The sequence below is a fragment of the Geotrypetes seraphini genome, chromosome 10, assembly GCF_902459505.1.
Source record: "Geotrypetes seraphini chromosome 10, aGeoSer1.1, whole genome shotgun sequence".
Classification (NCBI taxonomy): Eukaryota; Metazoa; Chordata; class Amphibia; order Gymnophiona; family Dermophiidae; genus Geotrypetes; species Geotrypetes seraphini.
In genome coordinates this window covers 33,407,293-33,429,787 of record NC_047093.1, presented here as the reverse complement: position 1 = coordinate 33,429,787, position 22,495 = coordinate 33,407,293, and the positions used below count along the sequence as shown (strand labels likewise).

Sequence of the window (22,495 nt, the reverse complement as noted above, 5' to 3'; positions counted from 1 at the left end):
CATTGTAAATAACTGTTTTTCCTGCTCTATTTTGTCAATTCCTTTCAGTATTTTGAAAGTCTCGATCAGATCCCCCTCGCAGTCTCCTCTTCTCAAGGGAGAACAACCCCAGTCTCTTAAGTCGTGCCTCGTAATCCAGGTTCTCCATACCTTTCACGAGCTTTGTTGCTCATCTCTGCACCCTCTCCAGCAGTTTTATATCCTTCTTTAGGTATGGAGACCAATGTTGGATGTAGTATTCCAACTGTGGTCTGACCATTGCTCCATAAAGCGGCATTATTACTTTATCCGATCTACTCATGATTCTCTTCTTTATCATGTCTAACATTCTATTTGCTTTCTTCGCCGCCACTGCACATTGCGCTGACGGTTTCAGAGTCCTATCAATTAGTACACCCAGGTCCTTTTCCTGTTCGGTTTTTCCCAGAGTTGCACCTGACATACTATAATTGTGTTCCTTATTCTTTCTGCCTAAAGTGCATCACTTTGCATTTTTCCACATTAAACTTCATCTGCCATTTATCTGCCCATTTCTCCAATCGACTCAAGTCGCTCTGGAGTTCCTCACTGTCCTTCTGTGATTTGATTGCCCGGCATAGCTTTGTGTCATCTGCAAACTTGATGATCTCACTGGATGTTCCATCCTCTAGGTCATTGATGAAAATATTAAATAAGATGGGCCCAAGTACCGAGCTCTGAGGTACACCGCTAGTCACCTTCTCTCAGTCTGAGAACTTCTCATTTAGGCCCACTCTCTGCCTTCTGTTCTCCAGCCATTTGTCTATCCATCTTAGTATATCTCTTTCTATTCCATGGCCTTGCAGTTTCCTGAGAAGTCTTACATGTGGAACCTTGTCGAACGCTTTCTGAAAATCCAAGTATATAATATCCACCGGTTCTCGATTATCAATTTGTCTGTTGACTGTCTCAAAAAATTGAAGTAGGTTCGTCAAACACGACTTCCCTTTCCTGAATCCATTTTGGCTGGCTCTCATCAGGTCGTGTGTGTCTAAGTGCCAGATTATGCTATCCTTGATTAGTGCCTCAACCATCTTCCCAGGGACTGACGTGAAACTCATAGGTCTATAGTTGCCTGGCACTCCTCTTGATCATTTTTTAAATATCGGCGTGATGTTCGCTATCTTCCAGTCATCCGGTATCTGTCCTGTTTTGATTGACAGATTGCAAGTTTTTGCAATAGTTCTCTGATTTCCACTTTCTGCTCTTTCAAGACTCTCAGATGAATTCCGTCTGGTCCAGGAGATTTGTCACTTTTGAGTTTGTCGATCTGGCGGTAAATCTGGTCCAAGTCCACTTCTACTGTGGTGAGACTGTCCTCTGTTACTCCTTTGAACACTTTCACCGCTTCTGGAATTGTTGCGGTGTCCTCCTTTGTAAAGACAGACGCAAAGAAGGAATTTAGTCTGTCTGCAATTTGTTTGTCTTCCTTGATGTACCCTTTCCTTCCCTGGTCGTCCAGCGGTCCCACCACCTCTTTTGCGGGTTTCCTCCGTTTTACGTACCTAAAGAAGGGCCTGAAGTTTTTGGCCTCATGCGTTATTTTCTCCTCATAGTTCTTCTTGGCATCCCTCACCACCCTGTGACAGATTGACTTGTGGTGTGTTTGTCAAATGCCAGAATCTCCCTCCTACTATAGGGTTGGGAAGCTGAATCTGTAAAAGTCCACACTTAGCAGGGGAAAGATACTTCACGATGGATGGCCGGCTCTTCCTTGCATGACACATCTCTTTTCCCTGTGATCCGTCACCTTGAAGATTCTCCCTCCAGACAGCAGACAACCCAATTCTACCTAATTAAAATTCCAGCCCTGTTTCAGTATAATCTTTGTAGTTCTATTACTGGTTCAATCATGTTTTCTGGCCTAATTTTCCAACTTCCTTTGTAACCTGTTCTTTTAGGTTTTCAGCATTGCCCTCATCCATCTCATTTCAAGGCCCTACATGGTTATTTTGGATATCTGCTTAGAGATATAGTATCCATAAGAATATAAGAATTGCCACTGCTGAGTCAGACCAGTGGACTACTGCAGTGGTCCATCCCTTCTGCAGTAGGCCTATTCTCAGTGAGTGCAAAACTAAGAAGTGTGAATATCCCTGGATACTTCCAAATATTCCAGACCCATTCTTAACTAATAAATTCTTAGGTTCTTAATAATCTGCATTCCTAGGTTCTGCTCTGCTTAATTAGAGTTATCCAGATTGGACAAAAGACATTCTAGGTCAATTAACAATTAGTTTCATAAGAACATAAGAAATGCCTGTACCGGATCAGACCTGGGGTTCATTCAATCCGGTGATCCGCACAAGCGGAGGCTCAGCCAGGCATACCCTGGTGCATACATTAGTCACTCGTATCCCTCAATGTGTCCTGGAAGAAGATGTGCGTCCAATTTTCATCAGCTTCAGTTTTTAGAAGGCATCTTGCCTGTGGTAGGCTACATCTGGAGCTAGACCTGTTTTAAAAATGTCTAAGGTACCCACACTGACCAAATGACCACTGGAGGGATTAAATCAGGGGTGTCCAACCTGCAGCCCGAGGGCCGCATGCGGCCCAGTGAAGTATTTTGTGCGGACCCGGTCGAGGGCGATGCAGTGTTTTCCTCTGCTGCTCCTGGGTGTTTACCTCCTTGCCGGCTCCCTCCTCTGTCTTGCTGCAGCATTTGCGTGGCCCCAGAAACATTTTTTTCGGACAATGTGGCCCAGGGAAGCCAAAAGGTTGGGCACCCCTGGATTAAGTAATAACCCCCACACACTCCCAAGTATTTACTATTATTGGCAAATGAAAAAAAAAAACCCACTAAAATATAAGGACTAGGGTGCAATGAAGCTACTAAGTGGTAGATTTAAACAAGCTGGAGACAATGGCCTAGATTCAGTCTGCTCCGTGTCTGTCTGCTCCGTGTCTGATCCAATGCAGGCCGACTGATTCACAATGGGCCTGTATTCAAATGGGGGCAATCGGAGGAACGCTCCCCATCGACCTCATGGATCGCTCTCCAGTAATCCAGACGCATGCGCAGCCCATCTACTTTGCCTATAGATGGTCTGCACATGCGTTTGATGTCTGCGTTTTGGGGGGGATTTTTTTTTACTTTTTACTTGTGAGCCTGTGGTTTTAACCCGCGGGTTAAAACCACGGGCTCGAGAATCAGAGGAGAGTTGGGGCAGAGCTCGAGGCAGACAGCAGGCCTGGAAGATCGGGGCAGGAGAGTTGGGGCATATCTCGGAGCAGACAGCAGGCCTGGAAGATCAGGGCAGGAGAGTTGGGGCAGAGCTCGGGGCAGAGAGCAGGGCTGGAAGATCAGAGCAGAGAGCAGGGCGGCAATGGAGCAGGAGAGTCGGCATGGACGTGTGCAACTGGTCCCCAGCAGTCGCTTCTTCTGTTGATCGTCCAGCCCAGTCGGTGTCCCAGATTTCTTTAGTAAATCACGTCCCTGCCTACTTTGCATGCCATTTCCCCTCATTTGCATGCAGAGATTGGAATCGGATCGGCACAGAGGTTAGTGAATTGGGTTGGAGGAAAATCGGTTCGCAAAAGGGTCGCAAATCAATTGGTCCACAATCGATTTGCTTATTGAATCTAGCCCAATGTTTTGTCATCCAGCGTGAAGTTGGACTCTGCAGTTTTTTACCAGAGAAAGTAAAGACAGAATTTTAAAGAGGCAGGGGCGCAGTAAGGGGTTGAGGGGGGGAGGCGGAAAACCCCGGGTGCCACGTTGGTGGCGACACTGGCACCCCTCCTCCTCTCCACCCCACCGCCTCTTCCCATTCCTCCCCTCCATGCATGCGCCTCCTCCTTTCCTTCCCTTCCCCCATACCTCTAGTTGGAGTTGTCTGCAGCAGTCAACAACGTGCTCTTCATGACCCCATCGGCTATCATTTCCGGGTGCCAAACATAGGAAGTGACATCAGAGGGAGAGCTGATGGGGGTCACAAGGAGCACATTTTTGACTGCCACGAGCAACAACTTCAACTAGAGGTACGGGGGAAGGGGGCGCTTGCGGCAGGTGGGATTGGGGAAGGAGCGGGAGGATGGAGGCGAGGGCAGGGGAGGGGCCCTGGTTGCCTCTCACCCTCACTAGGCCACTGAAGAGAGATTTGGATAATTTCCTAAAAGTCCATAAGCCGTTATTGAGATGGAATTGGGAAAATCCACTGCTTATTTCCAGGATAGGCAGCATAAAATCTGTTTTACTCTTTGGGATCTTGCCAGGTCCTTATGGGCATTGGCCGGCCACTGTTGGAAAGAGGAAACCAGGCTTGACAGACCTTTGGTCTGTCCCAGTATGACAAATCTTATGTTCTTATCCTCTTATGTATTAAGAGTCCATAAAGACCAGCTCTGTAAAGAAACCAACCTTTTCAGATCAAAAAAGTCCATGGTGACAGATTTTTCTTGCTTTCCAAGGCCTGATATCAATCCATCAGGGTCTGATTCTTAACAAAAAAATAAATAAAATCTCAGCTATAAGGCAAGACTTTTTCATTTGATTAAGTGAAATGCTGGGCCAGAGGACAGAAGCTTTTCCATCTAAGTCAGCAGGGTAAGAGATGAAATGAGCCTTTTACTATCCAAATGATGCCTTTTTGTGGCAGAGAATAATGACTGTTCTTTGCCTATAGACCAACATTAAATGAACAAAAATCATTTTGTCTATTTGTGTGATTACACTGCTGTCCCTGAAAGTAAGTATTTACGAGGTAATGGGCAGAGGCAGAGGTCATTCATTGCTGCCTCGAGAGACCATAGATTATTAGTGGTGAGGCCACAGAGGTCGATACAGCGTCTGGAGTTGATAGATGATATGGAGAAGGGGCATAGCGTAGTTAGTGGCCACTCTGCAGACTCTGAAATACTAGGATGCTTGAAAAAAAGAAGATGTTTATAGGCAGAGAGAGAAATCACTAAGAGGAACACCCTTAAAGAGGCCTTGTGTGTGTAGTAGGGAGGCAAGCTTTCCAGACCCGGGGTCTCTTCAGCTCCGCATTTTAAAACAAGAAGGGCTCTATAGTTCCCTTGGGTTCCACTCGATCATAAGGCGGCACCTAGGATGAGTTTCTAAATATATTCAAGATAAACGCTGTTCCAGCTCATGCAATGTATTACGGAGTGTGACTGTCGCTTCTTCACAGCTCAGCTTCATCAAAAATATCCACTCCTACTCCAATCTGACGGAGGAAGAGAGCTTACAGCAGGATCCTTCTTCTCACAGATGCCCCGCACAATGAGTTCAGAACTAGATTTTTGATCATCTGTTCCATGCATGCAAGTATCAATTTTGAGAGCTGATCTACTTAAGCCTAACTAAGAAAAACCTCCACAGACTCTAACGGATTCAGAATGCCGCGGCCAAGCTCATCTTCGCTAAAAGTAAATTTGACCATGTCTCCCCGCTCCTGGCCAAGCTCCACTGGCTTCCGATAATCGCCAGAGTCCACTATAAATGCGCCTGTTTAACTTTCAAAATCCTATATGGTATCCTCCCTCCCTTTATCCCTCTTTCTTGGAATTCCTCAAACCCTAATACCACCAGATCCTTCCACAAATTAAAACTATCCTTCCCCTCGCTAAAAGGCATTTCCCACACAGGAAAGCTAGGGACCTCCCTCCACTTCAAAATCACTGAGCTCTGGAACAACCTTACCTCCCCTCTTCGGAGCTTGAGCTCCCTCCAAGTTTTCCGCAAACATCTGAAAACCTGGCTTTTCTCAAAAAATGTAAGTCTCCCTCCAACTTAGGAATCAAGGAAACTCTTATATCTTGGTATCCCAAGTCCTCTAAATTTTCTTCACACTTCTACCTCTAACCCTCTGTTGTAGTTCCTTCCTATTTCTCCTACTGTAAACCGCGTCGAGCTCTACGAACGTGGAGATGATGCGGTATACAAACCTAAGGATTAGATTAGATTAGATTAGATCTACTTCCTTAAAAAGCTGTAATGTGGTTTTACAAGTAACTTATCAGCCAGCCTATGGGTGCCAACTGAATACAATGAATTATTGATGGTAAAACTAGCAAAACAGTCATTTCCCCTCACTCACTCTAAATATCAACCAGGCTGGAATGAGTATCCCAGTGCAGTGTTTCTCAACTCGGTCCTGGAGTATTCCCCTTGCCAGTCAGGTTTTCAGGATATCCACAATGAAGATGCATAAACTCGATTTGCATCCGCTGCCTCGATGAAATGCAAATTTCTTTCATGCATCTTCATTGTGGATAGTCTGAAAACCTGACTGGCAAGGGGAATACTCCAGGACCGAGTTGAGAAACACTAGCCTAACGGTTAGTGCAGTGGCCTACGAACCTGGGAAATTGGGTTCAATTCCCACTACAGTTCCCTGTGACTCTGGGCAAGTAATTTAACCCTTCATTGCCCCAGAAGTACAGTATATAATAATTCATTGCCACTTCATTCATGTTTTGAATAAGAGTATATAATAATGTAAACTGTTATGATTGTAACCGCAGGAAGGTGATATCGATCAAACCTGCAATTTCTGTAATATTGTTGTAAACCTGCCCTCTTTGCAGACAGTTAAGAATCGCTGTAATTTCACGGCTGACTGCGGCAAATCACTGTAATTTATCGTAATTCAGCCTGCAATTTGCTGTTAAAAATACTTCTAATTATGCTGTAAATCTGCTTCTAATTTTGTAAACCTGCTTCTAATTTTGTTGTAAATCTGCTATTCAATGCAGATCATTTGCTAATTGATGTAAACCGCCTAGAACTCACTGGGTATGGCGGTATATAAGAATAAAGAATAATAATAAAGAATAATATCAAGTCTCATCTCCTATCCCTCTACACCAGGGACGTCCAACCTTTTGGTTTCCCTGGGTCGCATTGGTCTAAAAAAATGTTTCTGGGGCTGCACAAACATGTAAACGCTGCAGCAAGACAGAGGAGGCAAGACGGTTAACACCCGGGGTCAGCAGAGGAAAACACTGCATCGCCTTTGACTTAGGCCGCACAAAATACTTCACTGGGCCGCACAAACATGTAAACGCTGCAGCAAGACAGAGGAAGGAGCCGGCAAAACGGTAAACACCCGGGGTCAGCAGAGGAAAACACTGCATCGCCTTTGACCAGGGCCGCACAAAATACTTCACTGGGCTGCACAAACATGTAAACGCTGCAGCAAAACAGAGGAGGGAGCCGGCAAGATGGTAAACACCCGGGGTCAGCAGAGGAAAACACTGCATCGTCTTTGACCGGGGCCGCACAAAATACTTCACTGGGCCGCAGGTTGGACACCCCTGCTCTACACACTATAAGTAGCACCTCCTGCTGGATTAGCAGCAGAAGATTCCTAACTCCCTACATTCACCTAACTCCCCAATCACTCAGGATAGAAACACAAAATAAAGGATACTAGACTACCATACAGACCGAGAAATCTCACACACTGGTTTCTCATTCCACCTTTTATTCAGTATACCAACAAGCTAATAACATAAATTCAACCCACAACCATGCACCTATCAGAACATAATAATCACTTTGGACAATCACACATAGATAAGGGTGAGACAGCCAATGGTGTGTGTACAATAATAGACTCCTTCACCCATTAGAATCCCCAACCTGGATATTCACAGTTCTTATATATCTTTTCTTACATAGATTTCATCAGCTCACTACTTAGCAACCAATTGCAGGTACTGTATTTATTTTTGTATTTAAACATTTCATAGGGTCTTTTCCTCACTAAACTTTCTCTTCAGCATTTTGTTGCAAGTCACAATTCAGTACATCACCCGTGACAACCCCTGACTTACTCCCCCATTATGTCTCCACATCACATGACCCTAGGCAAAAGTTTTTGCTTCTAGCCAGTTCAAACCAGTTTCTTCTTAGTTCCTACTTTTACCTAAGCTTCCTGTCTTTCCATCTGTTATGCATTTGATAAGTGATAAGGCACCTCAAAGGGGAGGGGTTCCAGCTCTCTGCTTCATCTTAAAATAGTACTTGTTTCTGGGGCACTTGTGTCTCAAAAGAAAAGCAACTTTTCCAATGTGCCCATCTCAGCTAGCACATGATCAGATAAGTCCAATACTTTGGCCTAGCTCCCAAGCCTATGTGGTTCTTCATACCATCACCATGGTTACACAACTTCCTCAATCCCGCAAGGGTCTATACTTCTACAGACTAGGTAAACTGTTGCTAGGGAAATGCGTAGCCAACTTCTTTCTTTCTTATGATGAAGTTTGATTTCTTTTACAGTATGTTTCTTTTACAGATTTATTAGAACAATATTAATGACAATTAATTATTGCCATTATATCTTGTTGATAGATTTGTTATCATGGCACATGAGAAGAGTAGAAAGTCTCATGCCCTCTTTACTTTCCCTTCAGTTAAGGGTTGTAAAAATAAGAAACATCATGGGCATTGTCTTTCCTATCAAGCAGCTTATTACGATAAAGATTTCCGTCCACTATTGATTAGAGCTACATCTTATGAACATTACCGAAAACTTTTGAAGATTTTTCTTTTTCCAAATTCTTGGTTAACTAAATTACTGAATATATCACATTATTTCTGTATTTTCCCATAGCATAATCTCTTGTTAACCTAGTGACGTTGAAGCCCAGAAGTGGGCACGTTTAGGGGCTGCACTGGACTTCGCCATCACTAGGTGATGCTAGCTGCGATTCTGCAAGGACCCTGGGCACCAGAAATGTAGGCCTGCGAAACCTTGGCCTACCTTTCTGGTGTCTCGAATCCTTGCTAGGCGCCAGCATCTCCGATTCTGAAAGCAGTGCCTGGCCGTAATTGACACACGGCAGACGCCACCAAAAGAATCAGCCCCTCAGTGTTTTGCTGACTGCCCGTGGCAATATATCCATAAATTCAATGTCGGCCCATGTCTGAGCTCCGGCATTGACTTTCCAGGTTTACGGAGCTGGTAAAAACCATAACCATTTAAATGCTGATTCTCCAATAAAACCTCAATCTGCCACGCAGCCGGTAACCGTCGTGCAGTATTCTGAACATAACAGCTGTGTTCTGTTGCGTCTGCGGGCTCTCATCGGTGGCCCTGACTGGTGTTCTCTGCCTGGAGTTGCCTCTTGTGATGGTTGCGGGGAGTTTGGATGTGATGCTCTGTCGGACTGGGATCTGTAAACAGACTGGAATTTTTTAACTTATTTTATTCTATTTTCTTCTTATTCTTAATTCTATATTTTTTTTATTCTTAATTTTTGCTCTCTGTTTTACTTCCTTTATTTTTATTTCTTTTAATTTCTGCTTGATATTGTTTTTATATTTACTTTGTTAGATTTACTATTCTAATCATATGACTTCATTCTTCTTCTGAGTTCCTTGTTAACAATGTTTTAAGTTTCTCGGGGGAGGGGGGTCTTCTTCTTTCATTCCTTTTTTCTATTTATCTTTATCTAATTGATGTTTTTCTCTAAGGCATTTTGGATAGATTGTGAGTCCATTTGGGACAGTGAAGGGTAGCTACAATACATGTAATGTAGATTTAGAACTGTAAATGTAACTCATTCTGAGCTCTTAGAGGAGGATGGGAGATAATTCTAAATTTAATTAATTAATATGCAGGGACATTTTCGATATGACCCCTAAATCTTATTTTTGGACATTCTGCAAAACCCAAGTTTATTTAGTTTGATATACCGACCATCAAACAAATATCTGGATGGTTTACAATTGTTAAAATTAGAGTTTAAAAAAGAGTAATAATAATATTAAAAAGTAAAATAAGGTAACATAAAAAACGGACATACGCAAAGATATGGACAAAGTTGATACACTAGGCACTGGGGGAGGGGAAGATTCAAAATTACATTGAAGTCAAAATGAAAATAAAAGGGAGGCAGGAAGGGGAAGGGAGAGAACGAGTAGGGGAGACGAGGGGGATTGCTGCTTAAAAGTGGTTCTTTTTAACCGTTAAAGATGGAAGGAAAAGGATATTATCCAGAATTTTGGTATGAGTCTTGAAATAAAGAGGTTTTTAGTTTGGTTTTGAATTTGTCAAATACTTTTCCGATCGAAGGTGAGATGGTATTGCATTCCAGAGGGAAGGGGCTGTGACGGAGAAGACAGAGTGTAGAAAAGTTCTTTGTGAGACGGAACAGTCCAAAACTCCAGTAGAGAAAATGGCCATTTTCAAACCAGAAAAACATCTATCTTTTTGGTTTCAAAAATGGCCATTTCCTAGATGTGTTTGTCCCCGGTGCATGTATCTTTTTGAACCATTTTCGAAAAGGAAAAAAAAAAGGTCCAAATGAAAAATGCACAAAAAACAGCATTGGGACGTAGGAGGGGCCAGCATTCGTAGTAGCCTGGCCAAACAAACATCCCAGCAGTGCAGTGAAGCACCACAGGGGGCACTGCAGGGAATTTCACATAAAATGTTCCAGGTACACATCTCACTATAACCCTCTTATGCAGAGAAAATGTTAATTATCATTTATGTTCAGATTTGTTTGTTTTTTTTCAAAGAAGTTAAGGCAGATGACTTTAAAATATGCAATGCCATCTCAGTAACAACTATAGAAAAAAATATATATATAGTTCAATCCGCCCAAACTCACCCAAAACCTACTGTACAGCACAACAATAGAAAACCCCAAAAAGAAGGAACCAAGCTTCGAGGAAGACCAGAAAAGCAAATGAAGAGGCACAGGAAATGTCTAAACCAACCTTCAGTTACATATATTTTATTAGTGGTTCATCAAAGTTCAAAAAACAAGTCCTTGTCATGCAATATAAATGTAGTCCCGACTAGCTGTGCTTCTTTTCTGAGAAGAGGCGCCGAAGCGCCACTACGCAAGATTAACAGAGCATTACAAGTTCTTTACATGTCCCCTGAGGAAGGTGACATGGTCACCAAAACTTAGATCCTAGTCGGGGCTACATTTATATTGCATGACAAGGACTTGTTTTTTGAACTTTGATGAACCACTAATAAAATCTATGTAACTGAAGGTTGGTGTTAATATTTCCTGTGTCTCTTCATTTGCTGTTCAACACAAAAATAACCCTTATGCCTGCAGGTGTTACCTATATGTTGGTTTAGTAGGTTTCAAGGGCTCACGCTTTCCACCACAAGTGTACTAGTTAGAGTGGGATATGGGCTTGGGTTTACTTCTTTGCAGTCCATTGCACCAACCACTAGGCTACTCCAGAGACCTGCTCTTTGCTCTAATAGGACTGGCTGAAATACAGGCTGGTATATAGTGTTTTATTCATATCTTGGGGGGAGGGGGAGTCATCTGGTCAGTTTGGCCACCTTTTGGCACTTATTTGTTATTGAAACAGATCTAGCCTCAAATGTCCAAGTTTTGCCCTGGACATTTTTTGTAATGTTCTATTATTGCAGGAAAACTTCCAAATCATATGTTCGCTCTAACCCCACCCAAAACATACCCCAATATACCATAGTCACATTGAAACAATGAGCTTTAATACCTGGAAATCTATGACTGTATTCCACTGCAGCTCACCATGTGATTGACAAAGTCATTTAACCCTCCTGACTTTAAACTTGGATTACCAACTCCCATGAAACATAGAAACATTATGGCAGATAAAGGCCAAATGGCCCATCCAGTCTGCCCATCCACAGTTACCATTATCTCTTCCTCTAAGAAATCCCAAGTGCCAATCCCAGGCCCTCTTGAATTCAGACACAGTCTCTGTCTCCACCACCTCTTCTGGGAGACTGTTCCATGCATCTACCACCCTTTCTGTAAAAAAGTATTTCCTTAGACTACTCCTGAGCCTATCACCTCTTAACTTCATCCTATGCCTTCTCATTCCAGAGCTTCCCTTCAAATGAAAGAGACAGGCTGTGCAATATTTTGTACACTGGCAGTGCTCTATGAATAAAAGTTATTAGTACATTGCCAGAAGCGTAGTAAGGGGAGTGAGGGGGGGTACCCCAGGCGTGGTCTTCCTAAGTGGGCAGCCCCCCCCCCTCCTCCTCTCCACTCCCCCATTCCTCTCCTTGTTGCGCTCACCCCATGCCTTCTCCCATATCTTTTTTACTTCCCCGGTGCGAGGTTGCTGCCGGCATCGGCATTGGTGCTCTCTGTGACATCACTTCCAGGACCCCCGCCTAGGAAGTGACGTCAAAGGGCGAGCCAACACCAATGTGGGCATGCTGCTCACGCCGGAGAAGTTAAAAAGGTATGGGGAAAGAGTGCCCCAACGGCAAGGGGGGGCAGGGAAGAGGATAGGGTAGGGGCACCAACTCCCCAGGTGCCGCTTACCCTTATTATGCCACTGTACCAAAGTTATTCTTAATCTGATGTCTAAAACCCTCATATGTTTTCATCACAATCAGTAATCTTGCTCTTCCAGCTCATTTCACACCCCCCCCCTGCTTAAAGGAATTGCTTAACAACTAAAATACCCAAATGCAATGAAGAAAGACCTCTGAAGTAGTCATTCAAGGTGTGCAATTACCTTCTGTTCTGACAGTAAAGGGGGAGTCACCAAAGCGTGTTGCTGAAAATTGTCCTCCCAAGGATGTCATTAAGAAGCAAAGGGTGAAAAAGCCAATTCCAAGCAGAAATATCCTAAAGAGAAGAAAATCAAGGGGAGAAAATTTTTTTAAAAAGGTAAGCAGTGCATTCAATGCTAAGCGGTCACAGTAATAGAACCTTCCAAACAGAGGTCAACTCGGATTCTCATGAGTGCCCCAAACGCCTAAAGACCCAAAGTAAAATCTATGGCTACCTGGTTTCAAAAGGCCATTCTCTACAGCTTCATTCCTCAGACCTTGAGGGCCACCAACAGGCTGGAGTTTTAGGATATCCTTAATAAATATGCATGAAAAATATTTGTATACAATGGTGACAGTAGGCATGCAAATTACTCTCATGCATATTCATTAGGGATATCCTAAATGCTTGGCCTATGGTGGCTCTTGAGGACTGAGAGTGAATTCTGAGGCCCTACAGGAAGCCCTTATGCCCAACAAACTCAAAAGTCAGCAAAGTACAATACATTATGACCTTAAATATTCAATTTTGCATTCTGTTAAAAAAACTCATAAAAACTTAATCTGTATTAAGTTCCCAGAGTTGATCCTGCCATAAATTCACTTTGCTCCAAAAGCCTGCTGAAAAAGCCAGGTTTTTAATTATTTTTTCTTAATACCTTCAAACTCTGCATCATTCATAGCTGATATGGTAAGGTGTTCCACAGCTTACAGCTAAATACTGTGTACATAAAAGATTGAGGATCAGTATTCCTCTAACCTTATTACATAAAAAGAGGGTACCTCTAATAATGCCAAATTAGCAGATCTTAGTACCCTGAGGACTGATAAATGTGGCAAGAACTTACGGCAGCGAAGGCTGCCGCGGCAGGCAGGGAGGGAGAGAAGCTGGCTGGAGCTGATGGCAGAATTTAAAAAGATACGGGGGGGGGGCTTGTCTGGGGCTGGCTGGCTGGCTGGTTTGGGGCTGGCTGACCTGGGACTGGCTGGATGGTTTGGGGCTGGCAGGCCTGGGGATGGCTGGCTGTCTTGGGGCTGACTGGCTGGCGGGCCTGGGGCTGGCTAGCTGGCTTGGAGCAGGCTGGGTTTGGGCTGCCTACCATTAGGCGTGTCCACCACTAGATGTGCCCTGTACCCTGTCCCCTGTCCCGGCCTACCACTAGACCACCAGAGGGAGGACAGAGTACAGAATTTTTTTTCTTGGTTTTTCCTCCTCTAGAGGTGGGTGAGTCTTATGGTCAGGTGCATCTTATGGAGCAAAAAAATACGGTACTTTATTTGATATACCGCCATTACTGGCAAAAAAAAGTCAAAACAAAGCGGTTTACAAAATGTAAAAACAACAGGGAGTAATTTAAAACCAATAAAAACAAACAGGGAAAAAAACAAAGCCTGGTGAACAAAAACATGACACAGATAGGCAGACGAGGGCAGGGAAGTTTACAATATTAAAAGGGGAAAACCAAATAGGATCAGAACGAGAAGGAAGGTAAATTAAAGTGGAGTGTCAGTAAGCAAGTGAGACGACCATGAAATAGAAGATGAATATTAGGAATTGGGATCAAGTTTCAAGTTTATTTAAGTTTTATTATCCTGCCTTCAAGTTTCAAAGCGGCTAACATTCATAAAACATTTGAGTGGGGTAAAGACAATTAAGACAGAATAATAAAAAGACATCAAATATTTAAATGACATCATTAAATTAAAAAAAAAAAAACAGAACAAAAACAGCAATGACAACAACAACTAAGCATTAAAACATATGACTGTACTGGCACAAAAAGGAGGGGGAAGAACTACAATATTTTGGAAAGGAAAGAACAAATAAAGATAAAACAAAAGGTAGGGTGGACACAGCAGATTTTCTGAGCAGAAGAAAATTCTACTATTTGGTTGAAAGAGAACATCCTTAAGAAAATGGTTGTGCTGCAAAAGCATCTTCAAAGAGCGTTTTTAAGCTTGATTTAAATTTGTCTAATGAATTAATTTCTCGAATATAAGCTGGCACTGAGTTCCATAATGTGGGTGCGGTGACATAGAAAATGCAATTTCTCATAATATTAATAGCCCTTAATGATGGGATTCCAAGTAAGTTCTGGTAAGATGAACAGAGTGTACGATGGGTGGAGTGGGGTATAAGGAGTCTATTAATGAATTTTGGTTGTCTGGTTTGTCTAGTTTGAAAAGTCAACCTCATAAAGGATTTTTCAGAACGCAAATAGAGGGTTCCATAGAGTGGGTGCCATTACGGAAAAACTAGAATCTCTGTGCATGTCCAGAGACGTCTGCCGGAAGGACGGAATAGACAATAAATGCTGGTGAGAGGAATGAAAATTCCTCCTAGGTGAATAAGGAGTCAAGTGACTAGATAAAAATAAGGGAAGACCAGAAGCTTCAGCCAGGGCCGTAGCGAGGGAGGAGCACTCTACCAAAACACTTGTCCACCCGCCTCATCACCTCGCGCTTAGACTACTGCAACCCTCTACTCTCAAGCCTTCCGCTTAGCCATCTCGCTCCCCTCCAATCTGTCCAAAATTCGGCTGCACGACTCATATTCCGGGAGAGCCGCTTTACTTACTTTACCCCTCTCCTAAAGTCACTTCATTGGCTTCCCATCCGTTTCTGAATACAGTTCACACTCCAACGGATTCAGAATGCAGTGGCCAAGCTCATTTTCGCTAAAAGTAAATTTGACCATGTCTCCCCGCTCCTGGCCAAGCTCCACTGGCTTCCGATAATCGCCAGGGTCCACTATAAATGCGCCTGTTTAACTTTCAAAATCCTATATGGTATCCTCCCTCCCTTTATCCCTCTTTCTTGGAATTCCTCAAACCCTAATACCACCAGATCCTCCCACAAATTAAAACTATCCTTCCCCTCGCTAAAAGGCATTTCCCACACAGGAAAGCTAGGGACCTCCCTCCATTTCAAAATCACTGAGCTCTGGAACAACCTTACCTCCCCTCTTCGGAACTTGAGCTCTCTCCAAGTTTTCCGCAAACATCTGAAAACCTGGCTTTTCTCAAAAAATGTAAGTCTCCCTCCAACTTAGGAATCAAGGAAACTCTTATATCTTGGCATCCCAAGTCCTCTAAATTTTCTTCACACTTCTACCTCTAACCCTCTGTTGTAGTTCCTTCCTATTTCTCCTACTGTAAACCGCGTCGAGCTCTACGAACGTGGAGATGATGCGGTATACAAACCTAAGGATTAGATTAGATTAGTTCAAACTCCTCTTACTGACCTACAAATGCACTCATTATCTCTCTTCACTTATCTCCCCCTATGACCCCCTCCCTGACCCCCCCCCCCCCCCCGTGAGCTCCGCTCAGCTGGTAAGCCCCTCCTTTATGTGCCCTTCTCTTCGGCTGCCAACTCCAGACTCCGTCCCTTCTGCTCTGCTGCGCCGCATGCTTGGAACAAGCTACCTGAATCCTTACGACGGGCTCCGTCTCTGGCAGTTTTCAAGGCCCAGTTAAAAGCCCACCTCTTCGAGAATGCTTTCGACTCCTAACTCCTCTCACCTCGGGTTCTGCATCCCCAACCCTATATTTCATGTCTGTCTGTCCAAGTTAGATTGTAAGCTCTTCCGAGCAGGGACTGTCCATAAATGTCAAAATGCGAACATCTTTCAGTGCTATATAAGTGATATGTAGTAGTGGTAGTAGAAGGAAGAAGGTTCGGCCTGCAAAAGCTTCTCCTTAAATGGATTTAGTTCAATAAAAAAAAGATATCGCCTTATTTTCCTTTTTTTTTTTTTGTTCTGTGTTGTTTTATTTCCCCAAGTAAAACCCTGCCCATGCTATTGCAATGCAATGCCACCCTTCTCATTCAAACATGCACTTAGCACTGTTATTACACGTTCTGCCACGGTGATAGAAAAGGGTTGGATGAGACTGCAGATTAGAGATCTGCACGGGAACGGGGATCGTGGGAATCCCGCGGGTCCTGCGGGAATCCCTCCCTAACCCATGGGACTCCCACAGGGACCCCTCTCTGGCTCACAGGACTCCCACGGGGACCCCCCTCTAGCCAACGGGACTCCCACGGGGATGGAAGACTTTGGAAGAAGGGTTCGTCCATATAATATAATGGACACATCAGCCTTAGTAAAAGAGGGGGTTTATAAGTTAATTACCTGAACAGAAAACAAAAAAAGGGTTCCACCAAAGAGATTCCACAAGGAAAACAGCAGCACAAACACAAAAGAAACTGTGGAATTGAAGATCCTGTCAGAAGTAATTGCTGCTTTTTATGGGGACGGGCGGGGATGGAGGTAATTCCTTGCAGGGATGGGTGGGGACGGAGAGGATCCTGGCGGGGACGGGTGAGGATGGAGAGGATCCTGGCGGGGACGGGTGAGGATGGAGAGGATCCTGGCGGGGATAGGTGAGGATGGAGAAGAACCTGGCAGGGACGGGTGAGGATGGAGAAGATCCTGGCGGGGACGGGTGGGGACGGAGAGGATCCTGGTGGGGACGGGTGAGGATGGAGAAGATCCTGGCGGGGACGGGTGAGGATGGAGAAGATCCTGGTGGGGACGGGTGGGGATGGAGAGGATCCTGGCGGGGACGGGTGAGGATGGAGAGGATCCTGGCGGGGACGGGTGGGGATGGAGAGGATCCTGGCGGGGACGGGTGAGGATGGAGAGGATCCTGGCGGGGACGGGTGAGGATAGAGAAGATCCTGGCGGGGACGGGTGGGGATGGAGAGGATCCTGGCGGGGACGGGTGAGGATGGAGAGGATCCTGGCGGGGACGGGTGAGGATGGAGAAGATCCTGGCGGGGACGGGTGGGGACGGAGAGGATCCTGGCGGGGACGGAGAGGATCCTGGCGGGGATGGGTGGGATTTCTGTCCCCGCGCAACTCTCTATTGCAGATCTGAGTGCATACTCCTTCAGAGGCAGACACCGGGAAAAGATGTCAAGTATAAAACAAAGAGCAGAGACGGAAGCTTTCCCGCTGTTCTTCTTCCTTCACACACTCTCTCTTTCCCTAACTTTCCAAATACATATATTTTTTTTTTTAAAACACAAAACAGCGACAGAATTTACACAGTTGCATTTGGACTTAGCTAAGGTCCAGCCTGTCAGAGCTTAGTTAACTGAAACACATTTTAAAAGCAATTGCTTAAGTAAAACTAAGCTAAATCAATTTGCTAATAGACAACAAACTAAAATTCATGCCACTTTAGCTTTAATTTGTTTAAAGCAATTGAGGTTGTTAATGGATAGAGAGAGGAAAAAACCTCACTTGAAAACCTCATTCTTCTGGCCACTCCTTCTTCTTAAAAAGGATTGCTTAATCACTTTGGAACTCAAGCCTGCTGTCCTTGTCAATTTGAAAGGTGGGTAGCCTTTCCTCCCCGCATCTTGGTCTTTCACCCTCCCTCCCTCCCTCCAGCGCCGAAGCCTGCCACCTCCCCCCGGGACCGGACCTCGCTGCAGCTTGCTACCCGCCGAAGCCTACCACCGTTTTAACCCCACCGCCGCCCGCCGCAATTAAAAAGAAAGAAGGTCCAGGCGTCAGCCCACGAAACTTCTTCCCGACGTCAATTCTGACGTTGGAGAGGAAGTTCCGGGCCAGTCAATCGCTGCCTGGATGGCCCAGAACTTCCTCTCCGACGTCACAATTGACGTCGGGAAGGTTTGTTGGCTGGCGCCTGGACCTTCTGTTTTTTAGTTGCGGCGGCAGCGGCGGCCGACCGGAGGGGGTGGGGTTGAAGCGGCGGTAAGCTTTGGCGGCCCGCGGGTAGCAAGCTGCGGCGGGGGCCGGTCCTGGGGGGAGGGGCAGGCTTCGGTGCTGGAGGGAGGGAGGCAGACAGGCAGCCTGGCTTTAGGCGGCAGGGAGGGAGGGAGGCTGGCCGGCTTCGGGGGAGGGGGTGGGACAAAGGCTGGAAGGCAGTGAGGGGGACCAATGTAGAAAGGAGAACTGACACTGGATCTGGGGGCAATAAGGACATAGGAAGGAGGCACTAAGGACATAGGAAGGAGGCACTGGGGGTACTAAGGACATAGGAAGGGGCACTAAGGACATAGGAAGGAGGCACTGGGGGCACTAAGAACATGGGAAGAGGACTAATGACATAGGAAGGAGGCACTGTGAGCACTAAGAACATGGGAAGGGGACTAAGGACATAGGAAGGAGGCACTGAGGGTACTAAGGACATAGGAAGGGGCATTAAGGACATAGGAAGGAGGCACTGGGGGCACTAAGGACATGGGAAGGAGGCACTGGAGGTACTAAGGACATAGGAAGGGGCACTAAGGACATAGGAGGCACTGGGGGGCACTAAGAACATGGGAAGAGGACTAATGACATAGGAAGGAGGCACTGGGGGCACTAAGGACATGGGAAGGATGCACTGGGGCACTTAGGACAAAGAAAGGGGCACTAAGGACATAGGAAGGAGGCACTGGGGGCTCTAAAGACATAGGAAGGAATTAGAGAGGGAATAGAAAAGGACAATTGTTGGGTCTGAGTGCAGAAAGAAAGAAAGAAATGAAAGAGAGGATGCACAGTCAGAAGGAAACACAACCAGAAACTCATGAAATCACCAGATAGCAAAGGTAGGAAAAATGATTTTATGTTCAATTTAGTGATCAAAATGTGTCAGTTTTGAGAATTTATATCTGCTGTCTGTCTATATTTTGCACTATATTTGTCTTTTTATTTAGTTACTGAGGTGATATTGTATATTTTAGTCATCTGCCTTGACATCTTTGAAACCCCCTAAATATAAATGATAATTAATATTTTCTCTGAGTATAGTGTGCTTTGTGGGAGGGGGTTAATTTTATGGTTACCATTATGAATTAATAAGATATGTGTACATGAAAAATGAATGGAAGAAATTGGGGCTGGGATATGCTAAAGTGGTGTGTGGTCTTCGTCATAAGGCATATGGGGGACAGACTTAAAGATCTCAATATGTATAAGGTGGGAGAGGGAAGATATGATAGAGACATTTAAATGCCTGAGTGACCTTAATGCGCATGAAAGGAAGCTCTGGAATGAGAGGGCATAGAATGAAGTTAAGAGGTGATAAGCTCAGGAGTAATTTAAGGAAATACTTTTTTTTACAGAAAAGGTGGTAGATGTGTGGAACAGTCTCCCAGAAGAGGTGGTGGAAACAAAGACTGAATTCAAGAAAGCCTAGGATAGGCACATGGGATCTCTGAGAGAGAGAAAGAGATAATGGTTACTGCGGATAGGCAGCTCTATGACCTCACAATGCAGGTGCACAGAGCCTTAGCCTATAGGAAGAGGAGATGCAAATGTTAAGAGCCTTAGCCAATAGGGAGAGGAGGAGATAATGGTTACTGTGGATGCGCAGACTAGATGGGCTATTTGGCCTTTATCTACCATCATGTTTCTATGTCACTCAATGAATGGTACTTAATCCCCATAAGACCACAGTTTGTTGGGTTACAGGACTTTTTTCTGTAACAACCATAAAAATTAGATAATTCAAAACTAACCTGCCTCTCATCAAATATGTTCAATATCTTTGTGTTATTTTTGACTCTTCTCTATCTTTTGACTCTCAGGTTTCTCAAATAGTCAAAAAAAAAAAGGATTCTATTGATTATGGCGCATTAGAACTATTAACGCTGTATGGGATTTTCAGTTGTTCCATATCTTACTTTATGTATTTGTCATCTCAAGGCTGGACTACTGTAACTCTATGGGCTCCTTTTACAAAGCCACGCTAGGGCCTTAATGCGTGGAATAGCGCGTGCTAAATTGCTGCACACGCTAGCCGCTACCGCCTCCTTTTGAGCAGGCGGTAGATTTCTGGCTAGCGCGTGCTATAGCACACGCTAATCCGGTGCGTGCAATAAAACCACTAGCACAGCTTTGTAAAAGGACCCCTATGTTTTGTGGTATCTCCTGTTTCAACCTGCGCCGTCTCCAAACATTATATAATGCAGCAGCGAGACTTTTTTGTAAAACCAAATCCCACAATTATATCACCCCTTTATTAATCAAGCTAAATTGACTACCACTTAAGTTGCGATGCCAATGTAAAATTTTATGTCTACCTTTTAAGACTCTGCATACTGGCCAGCCCCTTTACTTATCCAGTGTTACAATTCCTTATACTCCATCTCGCTCATTACATTCTCTCGATTCTCACAGAGTAGTTCTTCCCTCTCTGCGATTAGCTCATTACAAATCCACTCACTCAGTGGCTTATTTTTTTATTTTTTTATTTATTTTGTAATAGTCTTTCGCCAAATATCAGAGCAGAATTATCTTTTCCAAAATTCAAAACAATGCTAAAATCTTATTTCTATTAGAAAGCTTTCTCTGGGAGAGATTGATGGGCACAGTTACCTATGACTTTTGAATTATTTATCCCCTCCTTTACAAAGCCGGGCTAGCGTTTCAAGCGCCGGCCACCACGATAACAGCTCCGACGCTCATAAAATTCCTATGAACGTCCCAACTGTTACCGCTGCAGCCGGCGCTAAAAACACTAGAGCTTGAGCTTTCATTCAGGCATATATTGGATGAGAACGTGGGTCAGCCTGTTTTGGGGCGCTCCCACTACGAAAACCTGGTTTGGATATCCTTTCCTTTCGCTGTCACATGCTGTATCACAAGTAACCATATGATTAAAGTTAAATCATTGTTACAGTTGTAAGTTATTAGTATGAAAGATAATTATATTGGCGATATATGTATTTATATTTATCATAGAAGGCAATGAGAACTGTCTCCTGATGATGCCATTGGGCGAAACACAGTCCTGTGTTGGACGTGACTGTTGGAAATCTTTTGGAGAGTTAAATATCGGACAAATGAGTAATCATCAGGTTTGGTGAATAAGTTACAACAAAACATCGTGTGCAGAGTGGACTGTTATCAGAATCATATTTCAAGTTGATTCTTGGACTTATGATAAGGAAGATACTAACACAAACACTTTGATTAACAGTTGAGGAGGTTTAGGCAGAAGTTTTAGCATTGTGGGGTAGGGTTTTCATTGCTATTTTGAATATATTCACTATATGGTGTTATGATAATAAGGGATTTGTATTATTATTGAACTGATAATTTATAACTTTTACAAATAAATAAGCAAATTTATATATGTGTAAGGTCTTAGCTTTTCTTTTGTGTTGGAGTATAGAAATCATTAAAGCTAATTATTTGTATAATTGTCCCTTTCCATTTTTTGATTGTTGAATCAAAAACTTGTGGGACCCTCCCCCACCCTAAGATCTTTAAGTCTGTTTCATACACTTTATGATGGAAATCACTGACCATTAGCAGCTGCTCTCTGGACCAACTCCAACCTGTTTATAATCCTTTTGAAAATACCGTCTTCAGAATTGTATACAGTACTCTGAATGTGGTCTCACCAGAGACTTATAGAGAGACATTACCATTTCCTTTCTCCTGCAGGTAATTCATCTCCCTATGCACCGAAGCACTGTTCTAGCCATTGTTGTTGTCTGGGGGCAGATCTACTATAGTAGAATGCCCCCATCCCAAAAACTAGTTTCCCTTAATTGCTCCCCAGCCTAAGAACAGGCATGGGTGAAGGTGTTGGCGGATAAAAACCCAACTAGCCCATCCAGTCTGCCTGACTGTTCCTGTTACATTTTGCTAAGGATATATCCCAGTTGGCCAAACATGGATGGACTGTTGTTTGTAATGATATAGGAAATGTCAACGATACATCCCATGTCATTGCATTTCATTGACAAACAAAAATGAGCAGAAAAAAACATGACATTCTGTATTTTATTGTTTGCTGATAATTCATAGTAAACTTCAGTTGAACTATCCCTCAACAAAAGGCCTCAAACACAAATGTACCTACAACACTATGGGGCTCATAATCGAAAGAGAAAAATGTCCAAAAACCGGCCTAAGTCGGCACTTGGACGAACATTTCTCAAAAACATCCAAGCGCCGAAAATAAAAATGGGTTTTGAACGTATTTCTAAACGACCTAGGCCTTCATAGTGCCGCTCAACGT

At 44.0% G+C, this 22,495-nt stretch overlaps 1 protein-coding gene across 1 annotated transcript in view; it reads right to left on the bottom strand.

Moving 5' to 3' along the window:
* The window catches only part of MGAT5B (alpha-1,6-mannosylglycoprotein 6-beta-N-acetylglucosaminyltransferase B), a 327,915-nt gene that overhangs the window by 286,743 nt on the left and 18,677 nt on the right, over nt 1–22,495 (bottom strand). The window contains exon 3 of the mRNA XM_033961186.1: nt 12,464–12,576. Coding sequence (XP_033817077.1) covers nt 12,464–12,576 — 113 coding nt within the window. The remainder of the gene's footprint in view (nt 1–12,463; nt 12,577–22,495) is intronic.